The sequence below is a fragment of the Cygnus atratus genome, chromosome 34 (genome assembly GCF_013377495.2).
Source record: "Cygnus atratus isolate AKBS03 ecotype Queensland, Australia chromosome 34, CAtr_DNAZoo_HiC_assembly, whole genome shotgun sequence".
Classification (NCBI taxonomy): Eukaryota; Metazoa; Chordata; class Aves; order Anseriformes; family Anatidae; genus Cygnus; species Cygnus atratus.
This window is the reverse complement of record NC_066395.1, coordinates 530,522-551,060: the sequence shown is the minus strand read 5'-3', so window position 1 is coordinate 551,060 and position 20,539 is coordinate 530,522. Positions and strand designations below refer to the sequence as shown.

At 54.5% G+C, this 20,539-nt stretch overlaps 2 protein-coding genes across 2 annotated transcripts; both read left to right on the top strand.

The window, feature by feature from the left end:
- The first annotated feature begins 205 nt into the window (after nucleotides 1–205).
- Nucleotides 206–1,117, top strand: LOC118260977 (olfactory receptor 14C36-like). Its single transcript, XM_035571586.1, has one exon. The coding sequence runs from the start codon at nucleotides 206–208 to the stop codon at nucleotides 1,115–1,117; it is 912 nt and encodes a 303-aa protein (XP_035427479.1).
- Nucleotides 1,118–10,869: 9,752 nt separating this feature from the next.
- On the top strand, nucleotides 10,870–18,072 carry TLCD3B (TLC domain containing 3B). The gene is made up of 4 exons (XM_035571601.1): nucleotides 10,870–10,918; nucleotides 15,926–16,149; nucleotides 17,362–17,454; nucleotides 17,803–18,072. Exons 1-4 carry the CDS (start codon nucleotides 10,870–10,872, stop codon nucleotides 18,070–18,072), a joined length of 636 nt encoding a protein of 211 aa, XP_035427494.1.
- Nucleotides 18,073–20,539: the final 2,467 nt, after the last annotated feature.

The following is a 20,539-nucleotide window of genomic DNA, read 5'->3' as shown; positions in this document are numbered from 1 at the left end:
CCACAGCAATCCCTATTCCCAGTGCCACTCTCAGACAGCATCAGCTGGGACTCAAGTGACAGAGATGCAGAAATGTTCTCTTGCAAAGAGAGAGGCTCAGGCGTGGGTTGCACTAAGTTTTGTGATAGGTTTTCCTCACTGAAGTCTGTTCTAACTTTTTTCTGCCTTCTCCTCTTCAACAGACAACTGTGTCCAATGTCAGAAAATGCCCAACAGCAGCTCCATCACCGAGTTCCTCCTCCTGGCATTTGCAGACACGCGGGAGCTGCAGCTCCTGCACTTCGCGCTCTTCCTGGGCATCTACCTGGCTGCCCTCCTGGGCAACGGCCTCATCCTCACCGCCGTAGCCTGCGACCACCGCCTCCACACCCCCATGTACTTCTTCCTCCTCAACCTCGCCCTCCTCGACCTGGGCTGCATCTCCACCACTCTCCCCAAAGCCATGGCCAATTCCCTCTGGGACACCAGGGCCATTTCCTATGCAGGATGTGCTGCACAAGTCCTGTTTTTCATCTTCTTTGGTTCAGAGTATTCAGTTCTCACCATCATGGCCTATGACCGCTACATTGCCATCTGCAAGCCCCTGCACTACGGGAACCTCCTGGGCAGCAGAGCTTGTGCCCATATGGCAGCAGCTGCCTGGGGCAGTGGCTTTCTCAATGCTGTCCTGCACACGGCCAGTACATTTTCCCTGCCCCTCTGCCAAGGCAATGCTGTGGACCAGTTCTTCTGTGAAATCCCCCAGATCCTCAAGCTCTCTTGCTCAGATGCCTACCTCAGGGAATTTGAGCTACTTGTTTTCAGTTTTTCTTTAGTATTTGGTTGTTTTGTTTTCATTGTGTTATCCTATGTGCACATCTTCAGGACTGTGCTGAGGATGCCCTCTGAGCAGGGCCGCCATAAAGCCTTTTCCATGTGCCTCCCTCACCTGGCTGTGGTCTCCCTGTTTGTCAGTACAGACATGTTTGCCCACCTGAAGCCCCCCTCCATCTCTTCCCCATCCCTGGACCTGGTGGTGTTATTTCTGTATTCCATGTTGCCTCCAGCAGTGAACCCTCTCATCTACAGCATGAGAAACCAGGAGCTCAAGGATGCCTTGAGGAAACTGATGACCTGATATCTTTCAAAAAAAAAAAAAAGCCCATTTTCTTCTGCATATGACTCATAATGCATTGCAGGTACAAGGTTATCTTTTTAGTCATTTTTCATACTCTGGAGAGCGTCATCAGAAGCTCAGAGCTGTGGGGTGTATGGGTAGGAGGTTCAGCAATAGCTGGCCAGGCCATTGCTCATTGCTCACTTGGGAAATGCTCCCTGGGAGATAGGATTTCCCAGAAGATCAGGGCCTGCTGTATGTGCATGGGAGATGTGGAAAGAGAAACCCAATGCTGGTGCCAGCAGGCACATCATATGCATGTGGAGAGATGAACACGATGGAGCACAAAGTCCATCAGCTATTTCTACAAGTGTCACGAAGGCCAGCTGGGCAGATAGTGTCACAAGACCAAGTAACGTCCCCTGGGAAGCCACCTGAAGGCAGCTCTGGGATGTGCTTCCTTGAACCGAGGTCCCTGTGCCCATTCCTCATGTCCTGGGGTATCTCAGACGAGGGAAGAGCAGGGTGAGTTACTGCAGGGCTGAGGTGCCTCCCAGCCTCTGGCAGTGGCTGCAGGAGCTAGAGGGACACTGCAAATAGTGCACTGCACTGTGCATGGGTGTGCAAGGCAGAGACTCGTATCTCTCAACAGCCCTGTGTGTATGAGGCAAGCTCAGATGTGGACACCTCACAGAGCCCTGCCATTGCCCTGTGTGACTCCAGAAACAACCCCCAGTGTCCCTGTGAGATTTCTGTCACCCCCCTTGCACAGGTTCACTGCAGATGCCCCTCTCTACTATGTCACGCTACCCTGCCTTTCTGGACCAGGCCATCAAGCATTTGGATCAGCAAGATTTCTGGGGACTTGGAAAAGGCAGGCATCAAACACATCTTCAGGAAGGGCAAGAAAAAGGATTGGCAGAATTGCAATTGTCACCTCTACCCCTGGGAACATGGTGGGGAAAGTCCTGCCACAGCCATCTTCAGGGACATGGAGGAAACAAAGGAACTGCTGAAACAGAAGGGGAGGGGAAAGAAGGCAATGTGATGAACCTGGACTTTAGCAAGGCCTTTGCCATGGTCTCCTGGAGTCTCCCTTTAGCCAGACTGGTGATATTTGGACTGAAGAAGGGGATGATGCTGGGGGAAGGAAGGTGGCTGGACATTAGTGGAACAAAGTCCCTCAAGGTGTCCCTCAAAAAGGGGCTAGACTTTGGCTAGACTTTTAGCCTAGACATCAGGAAGAGGTTCTTCACCGAAAGGGTGGTTGCACACTGGAACAGGCTCCCCAGGGAAGTAGTCACTGCACCAAGCCTGTCTGAATTTAAGAAGAGATTGGACTGTGCACTTAGTCACGTGGTCTAAACTTTTGGGCAGACCTGTGCGGTGCCAAGAGTTGAACTTGATGATCCTTATGGGTCCCTTCCAACTTGGGATATTCTATAATTCTATGATTCTATGAAAGTCTTTCTGTCAGCCAGTTACCAGCAGCACGCTTCAGTCATGGGCACTTGGGCTAACACTGTTGACCCTCTTTTTTATCTTCCTTTATGATGGCATTGAACACGTTTCTCAGTCTTGATCTCTTAAACGTGAGTTATTCTTTAATTCAATGACTTCTTCCCTTGGAGTTCTGCTTGAAGACAGAGGAGGCAGAGGAAGAAGAAAAAAAAAAAGTTGGGAAATATATTTTGGTAAATGTTTGCATAAGACTATTCACAGAAAATGCATAATTTGGTTGATTGTACTTGTTCACAGTGCCGTCAATTTAAAAAAAAAAAAAAAAAAAAAGAGAATAAATCAAGAAAATTCATAGAAAAAAAGCTGGTGGTGCTGCCGAAAAAGACTCTTTCAGCTATTACTCAGAGTCCTTTTATGCACAGGTTTCCATTGTTTCCTAGGTCTACTTTTATGGCTGGTTTCAATTCTCTATTCAGAGGTGGCCACTGCCTCCAGGATGCCCTGGGGTAGCCGAGGCACGCAGGTGGGACAAGTGATGCAGGACCTAGGGGAGTACTTTTGGAGCACAAGCTGGGGGGCATGAACTGAGGCTGGGCCCCGCAGGGGCTGTACAGGGCTGCTAAGCACAGAATCATAGAACGGCTTGGGTTGGAAGGGACCTTAAAGATCCTGTGGTTCCATTAGGTTCACATGCACCCAGATCTCAAGCTTGTGCTGCACTGGTGCTGGCCTAGGCCTTTTATTTCAGGTGCAGGCCTTTTCCTGCAGCATATATCGCATTGGTCATGGCACAAAAATGCTGTTTCTACACCAGCGATCTGGAGCCTCCTTCTTGTTAGGCAACATTTCAGTGTCCTTCCTGCTGCTTAGATTTTTTTATCTCATGGACGAACTGGATCACCGAGTATTCTGAAGCCAATTACCATGCTTTGTGTTTTTCTGTTTTGTTTTGTTTTGTTTTGTTTTTTCCTCTGAAGTACAATCATAAAATCATAGAATGGCTTGAGTTGGAACGGACCTCGAAGATCATCTAGTTCCAATCCCCCTGCCATAGGCAGGGACGCCACCCACTAGATCTCAGGTTGCTCAGGGCCTCATCTGACATGGTCTTGAACATCCCCAAGGAAGAAACATCCACAAACTCTCTAGGCAAACTGTTCCAGTACCTTACCACCCTCTGAGTGAAGAATTTCCTCCTAACCTCTAATCTAAATCTCCCCTCTTTTAGTTTAAAACCATTTCCCCTAGTCTTGGGCTGTGTGCCATCCCCGTTCTCTGCAAGGCTCATGAAGTGGAAGGTCTGACTCCAGAAGGCAGCTGTACCTGAACCAGGGGAATTTCTCTCATGTACAGTAATTATTTCTCCTCCTCCCAGCTACAGTGCTGTGGCCCCAGTGTTATGAACCTCTTCTGTGGTTTTGCCCCATTGCTGGAGCTCTCCTGCAGGGCCCCATTGATACTCCTGGTTTTGCTTTCATAATCTGCATTTGTATCCAATCTTCCTCTTCCAAATCATGCAGTTTTCACGTGTGCGTCCTGTGTTTGCAGACCCAAGGCCTTATCGACCTGCTCTTCTGTCCTCATGAGTGTCACTGTTTTCTATGGCACCATAATCACTGTGTGTGAAGCACATAACAGTGCGTAACAGAAGCTACTAATACAATCACCAAGTCAAAAAAAAAAAAAAAAAGAAATCAGTATCTTATTCCCTTCAAGCATTTGTTACAGCATTGTTTTTACAGCAGTCATAACATTAGTCTTTCCACACAGGAACAGGACATACTCATAGGCATGCATAAAAGTTTCTCTTGTAGAGAGAAGAACATTTGGTCTTCCTCCTCAGAGATTTTAACCAAGCCCTTTCCCAAACCAACATCATTCTCCCGGTCAGCCCTCAGGTTGCTTAGAGGTGGTGTGGGAAGGATGAGAGAGGTGCTGGTGGAGCTGCAGATGTAACCATAAGACCTCTCTCAAAGACCTTGGAAAGGCCAGATAAACGAGAGACGTTGCTCAGGATTTTGAAAAGGCAGATGTAAAAGGCATCTTCTACAAGAAGGGTAAACACAAGGATGATTAAGCCTAACTAAAGATTAAAATGCCAGCCTTAAACCTAGCCCTCTAACCAAATCTAAACTAAAAGCCTCAAAACTTGTCCTTATCCCAAATCTTGAGCAGGCACCTTGAGCAGAACACCAATCCCTCCCTTGATGCACTTGCCATTCCCTTAACCCTGGAGGGTGACCTCTAATTCCTAAACTTTGTTCTGAACACGTAATCCCCCAAAGCCCTCCAACATGTACACAGCACATCTCATCTTCAACCCCACTCCTACCCCTAATTTATGCTGTTTGTCCCCTTTGGGCAGGGCAGGGACTGTGAGGTCCTGCAGCAGTCCCATGGCTTTGGAAGAGGCGTGTGAGGTGACAGGTATGTGATCAGATCAGAGGCCACAAGGAGGAGCTGGCTGGGAACGCTGTGATGAGGTCAGGTGTGCCTCAGGATCTGCTGGGCCTGCAGGAGGCATGTGGCTGTGAAGGAGGCTGGGAGGTCACTTCTGTCCCTGGAGCTGATGGACCATCAGGAGGAATGTGGCACAGATAGGGACTGTAAAGGCAAGAAGCATGCACATGGCATTGAAGATGATGGTGAGGCACCTTCTCTTCTGGTCAGGTGATAGACCACAGGAAGGCTAATGGGATGGGAGTTGTGCTTGAGGTATAGTTTGTGAGACCATAGAATCATAGAATGGCTCGTGTTGGACGAGACCAACAGTGCTGGCCCTCAGGGGGACACTGAGGGGGACACTGCAGGAAACTTGTATCTGACTTGGACTTCTTGAGAGATTTCTTCAGTTTGCTCTCAGTGTCTGAGGTTCATGGGCTCATCACCAAAGCCCCCAGAGGGGTGATTCCAATGCCTTGGGCTGGGCCTCTGCTGCTGAGCTGGGCCGGGCTCCTGGACCCAGTGGGAGCTCCTGGCAAGAGGGCCCTGGTGCAGAGAGACAGCTCTGCCCAGGAGCAGCTCCTCTGCACAGCGCAGCAGGGCTGGGGGCTCTGACCACAGCAGAGACACAGAGAGGAGAGAAGGAGAGAGGGCTTGGAGGCAGTTGGGAGTGGGAGGATGCTGAGAGCTGATTGCAGGAGAAATCTGCACAGCCCTTGACAAGGGAAGTCTCTGGCTGCAGGGCCATGCAGCTGCACGTCCTGGAAGGGTCTCCTCCTGGGTCTTGTTTCTGGGAGGGTAGTGGGCAATGCAGTAGGCTTTGAGAGTCCTGCTGGATGGCACTGCGAGGTGAGGAAGTCTGGCAGAAGCCCCTTGGAGTGTCATAACCCAGCTGCCCCTGGTCAGCCAAGAGCAGAGTGGCCGAGCCTCCTCCAGACACTGCAGGGGATGCAGATTGGATATTGGGATACCCCAGCTTGCGAATAGCCAGCTCTGTCTGTGGGGCACCCTCCTGGGCTGCAGGCTGCTCTCCAGCAGGATGCAGCTCTCTCGTGGCATCCTTGTGTTATCCAGGTGCCCCAAGAAGAAGACACCTCCATGCTAAGGCCATGTCCTTGCTGCTGGATGGCTGTCTGTGGGTATCTGGAGAGAGGCCTCTGCACCCCTGGCTAGGAGGGAAGAGTTGAGATCCTGCTCAGGCTTACAGAGACAAGGTGAGGATGTTGTCCAGCTGCACTGGGACTGGGGCTTCTCTGCTTTAAGCTGTCTCCACTTCTCTGGAAACACAAGAGTGTGATCATTGTCCTAAGCAAAAGAAAATCTGCCTTGCTCTACACTGTGGTTGGAGGTGTACTTTCCAACAACACCGCAAAGTTCATGGATCTGATAAGTGGACTGAATTTGAGTTTCCCCCATGTTCCTGCTTCCCACCTGCTTCACGGCAGGAGGGACTCCTCTGGAGCCCACAGCAATCCCTATTCCCAGTGCCACTCTCAGACAGCATCAGACACACAGACACAGACACAGATTTCTAGGTTGGAAGAGACCTCAAGATCATCGAGTCCAACCTCCGACCTAACACTAAGTACTCCACTAAACCATATCGCTAAGCTCTACATCTAAACGTCTTTTAAAGACCTCCAGGGATGGTGACTCCACCACCTCCCTGGGCAGCCCGTTCCAATGCTTAATAACCCTTTCGGTAAAGAAGTACTTCCTAACATCCAACCTAAAACTCCCCTGTCGCAACTTTCGCCCATTCCCCCTCGTCCTGTCACCAGGCATGTGGGAGAACAGACCAACCCCCACCTCTCTACAGCCTCCTTTAAGGTAACTGTAGAGAGCGATAAGGTCGCCCCTGAGCCTCCTCTTCTCCAGGCTGAACAAGCCCAGCTCCCTCAGCCGCTCCTCGTAAGACTTGTTCTCCAGACCCCTCACCAGCTTGGTCGCCCTTCTCTGGACTCGCTCGAGCATGTCCATGTCCTTCCTGTAGCGAGGGGCCCAAAACTGAACACAGTACTCAAGGTGTGGCCTCACCAGAGCCGAGTACAGGGGCACAATCACTTCCCTAGACCTGCTGGCCACACTGCTTCTTATACAGGCCAGGATGCTGTTGGCCTTCTTGGCCACCTGAGCACACTGCTGGCTCATATTCAGCCGACTATCAACCAATACTCCCAGGTCCTTCTCTGCCAGGCAGCTTTCCAACCACTCATCTCCCAGCCTGTAGCTCTGCTTGGGGTTGTTGCGCCCCAGGTGCAGGACCCGGCACTTGGCCTTGTTGAACTTCATACAGTTGACCTCAGCCCATCGCTCCAGCCTATCCAGATCCTCCTGCAGAGCCTTCCTGCCCTCGAGCAGATTGACACACGCACTTAGCTTGGTGTCATCTGCAAACTTACTGAGGGTGCACTGGACGCCCTCATCCAGATCATCGGTAAAGATATTAAAGAGGACCGGCCCCAGTACCGAGCCCTGGGGGACACCACTTGTGACCAGCCTCCAACCAGATTTGACTCCATTCACCACAACTCTCTGGGCCCGGCTATCCAGCCAGTTTCTAACCCAGCGAAGCGTACGCCAGTCCAAGCCCCGAGCAGCCAGTTTCTTGAGGAGAATGTTGTGGGGAACGGTGTCAAAAGTCTTACTGAGGTCAAGGTAAACCACATCCACAGCCCTTCCCTCATCCACCAAGCGCGTCACTTTGTCATAGAAGGAGATCAGGTTCGTCAAGCAGGACCTGCCTTTCATAAACCCATGCTGACTGGGCCTGATCGCCTGCTTGCCCTGCAAGTGCCGCGTGATGACCCTCAAGATAATCTGCTCCATGAGCTTTCCTGGCACTGAGGTCAAACTGACAGGCCTATAGTTCCCCGGGTCTGCCCTCCGGCCCTTCTTATAGATGGGCGTCACATTGGCTAGCCGCCAGTCAACTGGGACCTCCCCCGATAGCCAGGACTGCCGATAAATGATGGAAAGCGGCTCGGCCAGCTCCTCCGCCAGTTCTTTCAGTACCCTCGGGTGCATCCCATCCAGCCCCATCGACTTGCGCACATCCAAGCTCCTTAGCAGGTCGCCAACCATTTCCTCATGAATAGCGAAGGCCACATCCTGCTCCCCATCCCCTTCCACCAGCTCAGGGCACTGGGTATCCAGAGAACAACCGGTATTGCCACTAAAGACTGAGGCAAAGGCGGCATTAAGCACCTCAGCCTTTTCCTCATCCTTAGTAACTAGGTTTCCCCTCGCATCCAGTAAAGGATGGAGATTCTCCTTAGTCCTCCGTTTCGCATTGATATATTTGTAAAAGGATTTTTTGTTGTCTTTAACGGCAGTAGCCAGGTTGAGCTCCAGATGAGCTTTGGCCATCAGCTGGGACTCAAGTGATAGAGCTGCAGAAATGTTCTCTTGCAAAGAGAGAGGCTCAGGCGTGGGTTGCTCTAAGTTTTGTGATAGGTTTTCCTCACTGAAGTCTGTTACTTTTTTCTGCCTTCTCCTCTTCAACAGACAACTGTGTCCAATGTCAGAAAATGCCCAACAGCAGCTCCATCACCGAGTTCCTCCTCCTGCCATTCGCAGACACGCGGAAGCTGCAGCTCCTGCACTTCGCGCTCTTCCTGGGCATCTACCTGGCTGCCCTCCTGGGCAACGGCCTCATCCTCACCGCCGTAGCCTGCCACCACCGCCTCCACACACCCATGTACTTCTTCCTCTTCAACCTCGCCCTCCTCGACCTGGGCTGCATCTCCACCACTCTCCCCAAAGCCATGGCCAATTCCCTCTGGGACACCAGGGCCATCTCCTACACAGGATGTGCTGCACAGGTCTTTTTTCTCTTTTTCATTGCATCAGCAGAGTATTCAGTTCTCACCATCATGGCCTATGACTGCTACGTTGCCATCTGCAAGCCCCTGCACTACGGGAGCCTCCTGGGCAGCAGAGCTTGTGCCCAGATGGCAGCAGCTGCCTGGGGCAGTGGCTTTCTCAATGCTGTCCTACACACGGCCAGTACATTTTCCCTGCCCCTCTGCCAAGGCAATGCTTGGACCAGTTCTTCTGTGAAATCCCCCAGATCCTCAAGCTCTCTTGCTCAGATGCCTACCTCAGGGAAGCTGGAGTGTTGTGTTCAGTGTTTCTGTGTTATTTGGTTGTTCTATTTTTATTGTTAGTTCCTATATTCAGATCTTCAGAACTGTGCTGAGGATGCCCTCTGAGCAGGGCCGGCACAAAGCCTTTTCCATGTGCCTCCCTCACCTGGCCATGGTTCTCCGTGATGGTCAGCGCTGACACGTTTTCCTACCTGAAGCCCCCCTCCATCTCTTCCCCATCCCTGGACCTGGTGGTGTCATTTCTGTATTCCGTGTTGCCTCCAGCAGTGAACCACCTCATTTACAGCACGAGGAACCAGGAACTAAGGGATGCCTTGAGGACACTGCTTGAATACACAAATTTTCAGCATATTCGCCTATAATAATATGCCTATAATCAGAAATCCCAGCTTTTCTCAGAAAAAAAAAATTACATACTTTTTTATTATTATCTATCTGTACTATTATTTTCTCTAACTTTTTTTTCTGATTTATAAAATATTATTCTTAGCCTCCTACAGGTTAATTATTTTCTGATAAACCCTTTTTTTTTAGATAAACCCAATAACGAAGTCATCAGAACTTCATTGGTCTCAGCTGCCATCTCGTCCCTTCTCCTCTGGAGCTGGGGGAGCAGCCCCAGCACACAGGAGGGGCTCAGGGCCTAGAGCCGGGCTGCCACATGGAGGAGCAGTCCCCGGTGGCCCTCGGGGCTGCCCCTCACTGCCCACTGAGTTCTGCCTCTCTGCTGCCTTTGGGTCGGGGCTGCTGCTTCCCTGGAGCCATGGCCATGGCCAGCAGCAGGACGTGGCCTTTTCACTGCTGCTTTCTTTTGGCTTCCACATTGTTCTCTTGTGCTCTTGTACGTGGGTTAGCCCTCAGATCTTGTGTACCTTGGTGACAGTCCTGTTGTCTCTGCACTGGCATCCCTGTCCCAGCAGGCAGCAGCAGGCAATGTGCAGCCCTGTGTCACAGCTGCCCTCCCTGATACCATGGCAGTAACAAATGGGGCTCTGCAGGGCAAACCCAGAAGCCTGGATGCCTCTTCCAATGCCACTGTTAGGAACAGAGCCAAGGGATTTGCTCCATGCTCTTCTGTTTTCTGGGGTTCTTCATGGAGTGTAGGACACAGGCTGAAAGTCCCAGGGCGGTGTGTGAGTAGCAAAGGACTGGACCAAGAACTCCCTTTATGGCCTCACCTTGTCTAATCAGACAAACTGGTCTCGGACTCCTCTTCATGGGACTAGGCACCCTGCAGTGGGGTGGATTGATGATGGCAGCCTGGAGAGGAATCTGGAGGTGCCAGGAGAGATCAGGGGAACCCTGGGACAATGTGCTCATTGGGTAGTGATTAAAACCTCATAAAATTAGTGACCATCCAAAGAAGATTTTGGCAAAGGAAAAGGCGAATCAGAGAACTCTGTGGCTAAGGAGGGCTCTGCAATGCCAGGGGAGGTGGTGAAGAGCCAGCAAGTGAAGGCCCATAAAACTGCATTGTAATTGAGGAGACCTTCTTTGAAGCCTCGTGGGCCAGGTCTGGTGCAGCTCTTGTCCAGCACCCTGAGCAGCACGGGCAGGGGAGAGTCCCCACAGGGTCTCAGGGCACAACAGCCCCTGGCTCTGCACAGCAGCACCGCCAGCTCGGGGCCCGGCGGGGAGCACAGGCAGGGAAGCAGCAACTGGCCTGGCCAGGCCAGCATGGACACACTGCCCTGGGCAAGGCTCTCTGGGAGCAGGGATGGCCCTGGGAAAGAGCAGGGCAGCATTTCTGGGCCTGCACAGATGGGTAAAGGAGGAAGAGTAAGCTCTTCGTGCAGGCACCTGGTCTGGGCAGGCTGCTCTGTGGCTGGGCCAGGCCTCTTGTGCTGGCCTGGGGAGCAGGGCTGGCCCTGCGTGGCACAGGCACTCTGTGCTGGGGATCTCCCAGGCAAGAGACCAGGGCTCCTGCAGCTTCACAGACCTCCATTTCCTCGCACCATGGCCAGCCTCCTCCTTGCTCACCCCAGACAGCAACATGCACGAGCTGCCTCCTTCCTCCTCCTCTAGAGGGCAGAGGGGAGGGAACAGCATAAATAAGTAAAACTCACAGATTGAGAGAAAGACACATAAGGATAGGAAAGGAAAAGAAAAAAGAAAGAAATGAAAATCAAACGCCAAACATGATGAACATTTTGTAACTCATCATTTTCCACTAGCAGACCATTGTGCAGGCAGTCTCTGAGAAACTGCCACCTTGTCTTGGAAAGATGATCCCAATACGTATTGCTGAGCACTATGTTATGTGCCATGGATCATCCATTTGGTCAGGCTGGGTCAGCTGTCACAGCGGGTTCCCCTCCCAGCCTTTTGCCCACCCACAACCAACTCGCTGGTAGGGCAGAGTGAGAAGCAGAGAAGGCCTTGATGCTGTGCACGCACTGCTCAGGAACAGCGACCACAGCCAGTGGATGACCAACACTGCCCCGGTCACATCAAAAACACAGCACGACAGGGGCTGCTCTGCAGAGAGTAACTCCGTCCCAGCCAGAGCCAGTGCAGGGCCCCATGCTGGACAAGAAGGCTCGCTCTGAGCTCTGGAAGGAGCCAGGAAGGTGCTAATAAGCACCAGTACAATTGAGGAAGTCCAGAGGCCCTTCTGAAGGGAAGGGTCACTGAGTGCCACCTGAGAGGCAGTGCTGGGCAGTGGGGAGGGCCAGGAGCAAAGACTTGTGAGAAGGCTGTGAGAAACAAGGAAATCCAGGGCTTTAGCAGATCCTTAAAGTCCTGCCTGAGTCCCCAAATGGAAAGCAATGTATGTCTGTGGGTGGACAAGGAGGAAGTGATGAGTCCCAGATCTGGGGTAGGGCTGAAGGTCCCTGCAGTGAAGCTGGGCTGATGGAGAAGTGTCCACCTTGCATGTGTGCCTCAGCCTGGGAGAAGGGGCCTGCCCGTGGTGCGGGATGGCTGGGCTGTGCTCAGCCATGCCCCAGGAGCTGACGTTGCTCTCTTCCTCCCCGCCACTCTCCACACGGGGCAGGCCCTAAGGAAACACCCCTGAGCCTGAAGACGCACCAACCTGCTGCGGTGAGGTGCCACTACTGCAGGGGAAGAGGGGAGGGTTGGAGAGACACATGGGGCCTGCGGGCAAGAGTGGTGTGGCTTGAGAAAGTGAGTGACTGGGAGAAGTTACCCTCGATCCATAGGAGCCATTCTGGAAAGAAAACTTGTATGCAGGAACCACAGTTTTCTGGAGGTGCAGAGCTGCTGGGCACATTGTGGAGGGTGCTCTGATGGACTTTTTTGTCCTTTTCCATCGTGTCTTAAGTGCTGCTTTTCTCAGAAATAGAGTAGCCAACAAGAGGTGTGATGGATGCACTGAGATCATGAAAGCCATCAGAAAGCTGATCCCAATGAGATGACTGAATATGGGGAGGTCAGGAGAAACCCTGGTCAGGAGAGACGTGAGATTTGGGGAGGGAATAGGGTCTTGCCCAGCAGAAATTAAGGATTTTGTAGAGGTAAGAGGGTTCAGGTTATGCTGGTGCTGCTGTAGCAGTGTCTTAATGAAGGGATGAAAGACACGGACTCCTGATGGCTCTTGAATAGGAGACGTTTATTGCCCTTTTTCACTACTACATATACTTTCCCTGTAGCCCCACGCGCTGTCCATGTCGCCCGAATCTGTCATACAATTGTTTAGAGACCCTCAGACACGCACCTCGAGCCAGCCAGCAATTGGCCACTGCCCAAAGCTAGCCGTCTAATTAGCCGTCTCATTTAGCTGGATAAGGAACAATGTGATGTTTTCCTGTTGTTAAACATTGCCATCTGTATCACTGGCACACAAATTATTCGTACTGGAGCAAACAGTTTGTGAATAGCATATGCCAACAGAAATGTGCCTGTACCAGCAGCCCTTTAGATTGCAGCGATGATTCACTGAAACCAAGTTTGAAGAGAACTGCAGTCATATCCACACCACTTGACGCAGCCAGGTAGAAGATTCCTAGAGATACTAATGAAATTCCAACGTGGAATGAAACCCCTACAGCACCACATTCTTTGAAAACTTTTTTCAGCTGCTGGGATTCACTGAGTTTGCGTTCACTGCTGAGATCTGTGGCTGCCTTTTCAGGGGATCCACCCACATCCTTGGCCGAGCTGCAGGCGGCGGCCCGCAGCGCCAGCAGAGGGGCCGGCGGGCTGAGGGGGGGCCGGCCCGTAGGGGGGGGGGGGGGATGGCGGGGGGGCACCAGCGGCGGCGGCGGAGGGTGGCAGCAAGTGGGGTCCCGCAAGGGCGGCGGGCCCGCGCGCAGCAGCAGGCGGAACACGGCAGCGCCCGGTGCACGCGGGCATGTGCTCAAACCTGAGAAACGCAGCAGCCTGGCGGCGGGGCGGGTGTGCGGGTGCTCAGGGGTGACAGCGGGGATGCAGGTGGCGCTGGACCCTGCGTTAGCATTGCATTTCGACTCTATACTTTGGAAACCATATCTCGGAAACTATTAACAATTACACCTATTGCCTTCTCGCGCTCCGCTTCCCTGTTTCCCTGCCGCAGTCGTAAAGGTTGTCCCTCCGCATGACGCTTCGAATGGCACTGGCTAGCCCAGTGCCATCCCTTGCCGCACCGTGGGCAAGCAGCGGGAGGAGCAGGGTTACCACGTCCCCCCTCCCGCTCCTCGCTGTGGGCATTCAGCTGCAAAATGTCCCGTGGCTTGGCAGCGGAAACACCGTTTACCTCCGATTTGAAGCGCAGCAGCAAAAGCTCCGGCCGAAGCGGCAGTGTGATGTTCTATGGATCCAACTCGACTGCATGCCTCTATCATTTGTACTAATGTAGTATTAGCAGGCAGGGCTTGGAGTATTTTCTTACAGTCTGTGTTTGCATTTTCCACTGCCAGTTTTAGTATAAGGGCCTCTTTGGCCTCGTGGTTGTCAATTTGTTTGTCCAAAGCGTCTCTCAATCTATCAATGAATTGCATATAAGGCTCGGTAACTTGTTGCCTAATGCTGGTAAATGATGGCTGGACTTTTCCAACTTCAGGCAACTTCAGCATAGCCTGGAGGGCCAGAGACACGGACTGCCACAGGACGGCATCGTTGAGCCTAGCCTGCAATCTCAGATCAAGTAACGGCTTGGTCCCCATCAACTGTGGGATCCCGACTCCCCGGAGGGGGTCACCAGGCTGCCGTTCTATGTTACCTAGGGCGGCTAATTCGCACCCTTCTTTCCATTTTTGCTCCCAGAGTAATTTTTGTGTTGGCGTTAAAATCAGCGCAGCTATCTGACGGCAATCATACGGCACCAACAATTGACCAGTCATAACATTTTCTAACAATGACTGAGTAAATGGTGTGTGTAATCCATATGTAGTCACAGTCTTTCTTAATTCTTTAATTAGGTTCCATTGGAAGGCATTATATTCATTTGGACCATTAGGTCGCATCTGCACCGAGAAAGGCATTCCTACCGGGTCCCCATCCTTTAGTGCTTCCCGGCGCACTAGCTCCCATCGTTCCCGCGGGTTGAAAGCTCGGGCCCGCAGGGAGGCAGTTATCGGGGGTAGGCAAGGTGGGAGCCGAGGGGGTCAGCGGGGAGGAGCTCTGCAGCGGCAGGTCCGCGACTCTCTTCCTTGTCATCCCCCAGGTCTATCAAATTGCACCGCTCTGGTGACCTTGCAGGCTCTGATCTCGGTTCGGCTGCTGTTATTGCCTGGGCAGCGGCATTCTGTACTTCCTTTTCTGCCTGCCACAATCTTAAAGTCTCAGTCACCAGCCGCCACGTAGCCGTTACCTCAGCAGCATTAGTATCCCCACTGGACGCTGCTTCCCATATTTTTTCCTCCTCTTGGTCCCAAGTTTTTACATTAAATACTGTGGAAGCCAGTGAGGGGAGCCCTTGTTTTTGCAAAAATTTCAATAATAGCTTTATCTTAAATGGATCATTTTTTACTCCCCTGTCTATTAGGAGTTGCGTTAGCAGTTTCACTATAGCCTCTTCCTCTGCCGAAAGGCTAGCTCCCATGATCAATGCCCAGCCGCTCACCTGTCCTTCAGGTGATGTCCCAGGGTTGAAGCTGCAGTCCAGCTGCGAGCTTGACTCATTCGGCTGGGTTCCCTTCGGACGCTCGTGCAGCGCTGCTCCTCCCTGATCACGTCGGGGTCACCATTTGAAGGGATGAAAGACACGGACTCCTGATGGCTCTTGAATAGGAGACGTTTATTGCCCTTTTTCACTACTACATATACTTTCCCCGTAGCCCCACGCGCTGTCCACGCGCCCGAATCTGTCATACAATTGTTTAGAGACCCTCAGACACGCGCCTCGAGCCAGCCAGCAATTGGCCACTGCCCAAAGCTCATCTTTAACACTGTAGCCAATTTACTTTATCTCCACCTTGCTCAAGTTTTTGTTTCTACCGCTTATTTCCTCATTATCTCTAATTCAGGGATGTGTGAAACAGCGCAAAGCCACCTGCGAATTCCTTTCCCACACCTGGGTGTCTGGGTGCCCCAAATTGGGGTGTCCCAAAGCCACCCTGGAGACCTGTGTCCCCAAAATTGGGGTGTCCCCAAATCTCTGGGTGTTTGGGTGCCCCAAATCAGGGTGTCCCCAATTTCCTGGGTGTCTGGGTACCCAAATTGAGGTGTCCCAAAGCCACCTGGACACGTGCGTCCCCAAAATCATTGTGTCCCCAAATCTCTGGGTGTCTAGGTCCCCCAAATCGGGGTCTTCCCAAATCCCTGGGTGTCCATGTCCCCAAATCATGCCACCCCCAAGCCCCCCTCCCCCCACCTGTCCCCCCGAGACCCTCCCCCGTGCCCTCCAAGGACACCGGTGTCCCCGCCGCGCCCCCCCACAGGCACTGGCTGGCGGGGGCGTACCCCCAGTTCGCCATCCCCTACTTTGTGTACAATGTCTACGCCATGTTCCTGTGCCACTGGCACTGCGGGCACGTCAAGGGACACGAGGCCGGGCCACTGCCATCCCTGCAAGTGGCTGCCGGCGCCTACCTGCACAAGGACCTCCTGATGGTGCTCCACCATGCTGCCACAGTGCTTGTCTGCTTCCCGGTGGCCACCGTGAGTGGGGGCAGGGACCGGGGGGACACCTTGGGGACACAGGAATGGTGTGGGGACACGGGGGTGTCGTGGGGACACGGGGGTGTCGTGGGGATGTGGAGGTGGAGGGATGGTGGCTGGGTGTGGACATGGTCATGGAGGTCCACCATGCTGTCGTGGGCTTCTCCGTGGTCATGGGGACACTTGGGGACACTTGGGAACATGGGGTGGAAGAATGTCACTTGGGTATGGAGCTACTCGTGGAGGTCACCACGCTGTGGTCCTTGCTGGCTTCTCTGTGGCCATGGGGACAGACGTGCTCATGGAGGTCCACCACGCTGTTGTGGGCTTCTCCGTGTTCATGGGGACACCTGGGGACACTTGGGGACACGGGGTAGAAGAAGGTCACCTGGGGATGGAGCTACTCATGGAGGTCACCATCCTATGGTCCTTGTTGACTTCTCCATGGCCATGGGGACAGACGTGCTCATGGAGGTCCACCACGGTGTCGTGGGCTTCTCCGTGGTCATGGAGATAGCTTGGGAACACTTGGTGACATGGGGTGGAAGAAGGTCACCTGGGTATGGAACTGCTCATGGAAGTCACCACACTGTGATCCTTGCTGGCTTCTCCGTGGCCACAGGGACAGACGTGCTCATGGAGGTCCCCCACACCGCCATGGTGCTTGTCTGCTTCCCCGTGGCCACCGTGAGTGGGTACGGGGACCGGGAGGACACCTTGGGGACACAGGAACAGTGTGGGGACACGGGGGTGTCATGAGGATGTAGAGGTGGAGGGATGGTGGCTTGGTGTGGACGTGCTCATGGAGGTCCACCACACCTTTGTGGGGCTTGTTGGCTTCTCCGTGGTCATGGAGATAGCTTGGGGACACTTGGGGACATGGGATGGAAGAACGTCACCTGGGGATGGAGCTACTCATGGAGGTCACCACGCTGTGGTCCTTGTTGGCTTCTCCATGGCCATGAGGACAGACGTGCTCATGGAGGTCCACCACGCTGTTGTGGGCTTCTCCATGGTCATGGGGACACCTGGGGACGTTTGGGGACATTTGAGGACACTTGGGGACACTTGTGATGGAAGAACACCTCCTTGGTATGGAGCTACTCATGGAGGTCCACCACAGAGTCATGGTGCTTGTTGGCTTCTCCATGGCCATGTCCCCATGTCCCCATGTCCCCGTGTCCCCAGATGTCCCCGTGTCCCCGCCCTCAGCTGTGGCGCCAGGGGAAGGGCGACTTCTTCCTGGGTTGCCTGCTGATGGCAGAGCTCAGCACCCCCTTCGTCTGCCTGGGCAAGGTCCTCATCCTGGTGAGCCCCAAAACGCGTCTCCGGGGGGACAATGGGGTGGCCAGGGGTCTCCAGCCCCGGGGTCCCCAACCCCTGCATCCCCAGGAAAACATGGGGTGGTGGTGGGCCCCCAACGCCTCGTGTCCCTCACCACGTGGGTCCCCAGGAGAACATGGGGTGGTGGTGGGCCCCCAACACCTTTTGTGCCTCAACATTTGGGTCCCCAACCCTTGAGTCCCCAGGATGACTTGGGATGGTGGTGGGCCCCCAACCCACGCGTCCCTCACCACGTGGGTCTCCAGCATGACTTGGGACGGTGGTGTCCCCCCACCCCACGTGTCCCTCACCCCTTTCCCCCGGGCCCCGCAATACAAGCGGCAGCACACAGCCCTGCACAAGCTCAATGGGGTGGCCATGCTGGTGACCTTCCTGGGCTGCCGCGTGCTGCTCTTCCCCTACCTGTACTGGGCCTACGGGCGCCACCTCGGGGTGCCCCTGCTGCGGGTGCCGGGGGCGCTGCCCCCCGCCTACAACGCCGCTGCCGCCGCCCTCCTGGCCCCCCAGCTCTACTGGTTCGGCCTCATCTGCCGGAGGGCCTGGCGCCTCTTCCGGCCCCCACCCCGGCACCTGCCCTGAGCCCTGCCGCCGCTGCAGGGTGGGCATCCCATGGGGTGGGGTGGGGTGGGGGGGGCACCCTGAGGTCCTTCAAGGGGGGGTTGGGGGGGGGGGTTAGGGGGCGGCTTGGGGTGGTTGTGGGGGTGGGGGGACTTCTGGGTGCACACTGAGGTCCATAAAGGGGGTTCTGGGGTCTTCAGGGCACACCCCGAGGTCCTTAAGGGGGTCCCAAGGGGGTCCTGGGGTCCTTATGGAGCACCCTAAGGTCCATATGGGGGTCCCAAGAGGGTCCTGGGGTCTTCAGGGGACACCCTGAGGTCTTTATGGGGTCCTAAGGGGGTCCTAGGGTCCTTAGGGGCACCCTTAGGTCCTTATGGGGAGTCGTGGGGTCTTTAGGAGGCACCTTGAGGTCCTTTTGGGGTCCCAATGGGATCCTGGGGTTTTTAGGGGGCACCTTGAGGTCCTTAACAGGGTCCCAAGAGGGTCCTGGGGTCTTCAGGGGGCACCCTGAGGTCTTTATGGGGTCCTAAGGGGCTCCTAGGGTCCTTAGGGGCACCCTTAGGTCCTTATGGGGAGTCCTGGGGTCTTTAGGAGGCACCTTGGGACCTTATGGGGGTGCCAAGGGGATCCTGGGGTTTTCAGGGGGCACCTGGGGTCCTTATAGGGCACCCTGATATCCTTAGGGGGGGTCCTGGGGTCTTCAGGGAGCACCCCGAGGTCCTTGTGGGGGTCCCAAGGAGGTCCTGGGGTCTCCAGAGGTCCTTATGGAGCACCCTGAGGTCCATATGGGGAGTCCTGGGGTCTCCAGGGGGCACCCTAAGGTCCATACTGGGGTCCCAAGGGGGTCCCGGGGTCTTCAGGGAGCACCCTTAGGTCCTTATGGGGGCCCCAAGGGGATTCTCGGGTCTTTAGGGAGCACCTTGAGGTCCTTATGGGGGGTTCTGGGGTCTTCAGGAGGCACCCTGAGGTCCTTAATGGGGTCTCAAGGGGGTCTTGGGGTCTCCAGGGGGCACCCTAAGGTCCATATGGGATATCCTGGGGTCTTCAAGGAGCATCTTGAGGTCCTTTTGGGGTCCCAATGGGATCCTGGTGTCTTCAGGGCGCACCCTGAGGTCCTTATGGGGGTCCCAAGGGGGTCCTGGGGTCTTCAGGGGGCACCTGGGGTCCTTATAGGGCACCCTGATGTCCATATGGGGGTCCCGGGGTCTTTAGGAGGCACCCTGAGGTCCTTATGGGGGTCCCAAAGGGAGTTCTGGGGTCTTCAGGGGGTCCTTGGGGTCCTTGTGAGGGTCCCAAGGGAATCTGGGGACTTCAAGGAGCACCTTGAGGTCCTTTGGGGGGTCCCAAGGGGGTCCTGGGGTCCTCAGGGGCACCCTGAAGTCCCTCTGGGGGTCTCAGGGGGGTCCCCCCCACCCATGGGTGCCCACAGGGTGCCCCCGCGCTGTCCCGGTCGCTGCATTAAAGGACTTTGGGGATGGCCCGGCTCCTCCTTGGGGACACAGGGTGGGGGGGGATCATGACGTCAACACCCGATGATGTCACCGCCCTGTTGATGTCACTGCCCTGATGATGACATCACCACCCCACTGGTGATGTCACACCTCTGAGGTCACTACCCGCCGGGAGGTCGGGAATTGGGCCCCGTCCCAGTACGAACTGGGGCCATTCCCAGTATGAACTGGGACCCCCAGCCCCATCCCAGTACAAACTGGGACACTTCCCAGTACAAACTGGGACCCCCAGCCCTTTCCCAGAATGAACTGGGATCCTTCCCAGTACGAACTGGGACCCCCAGCTCCATCCCAGTATGAACTGGGCCCATTCCCAGTACAAACTGGGACCCTCAGCCCCATCCCAGCACAAACTTGGATCCCCAGCCCCATCTCAGCTCAAACTGTGCCCATTCCCAGTACAAACTGGGATCTCCAGACCCACTCCCAGTACAAACTGGGACCCCCAGCCCTTTCCCAGTATGAACTGGGCCCAGACCAAGTATGAAAGAGGATCCCCATCCCCATTCCCAGCACAAACTGGGACCACCAGACCCATCCCAGTATAAACTGGGCAATGTCCCAGTACAAACTGGAACCCTCAGCCTCATCCCAGCTCAAACTGGGCTCAGCCCCAGTACAAACTGGGACCCCCAGCCCCTTCCCAGTATGAATTGGGACCCTCCGCCCCTTTCCAGTATGAATTGGGCCCTTCCCAGTACAAACTGGGTCCATTCCCAGTACGAACTGGGCCCCCCAGCCCCGTCCCAGTACAAACTGGGCCCATTCTCACTACAAACTGGGATCCCCAGCCTCATCCAAGCTCAGACTGGACTCAGCCCCAGTACAAACTGGGACTCCCAGCCCCATCCCAGTACAAACTGGGATCCCCAGCCCCACCCTAGCACAAACTGGGAACTGTCCCAGAAGAAACCGGGCCCACTCCCAGTACGAACTGGGCGCGTTTGGCTTCGCCCCGCCCCCGTTGCCAGGCAACC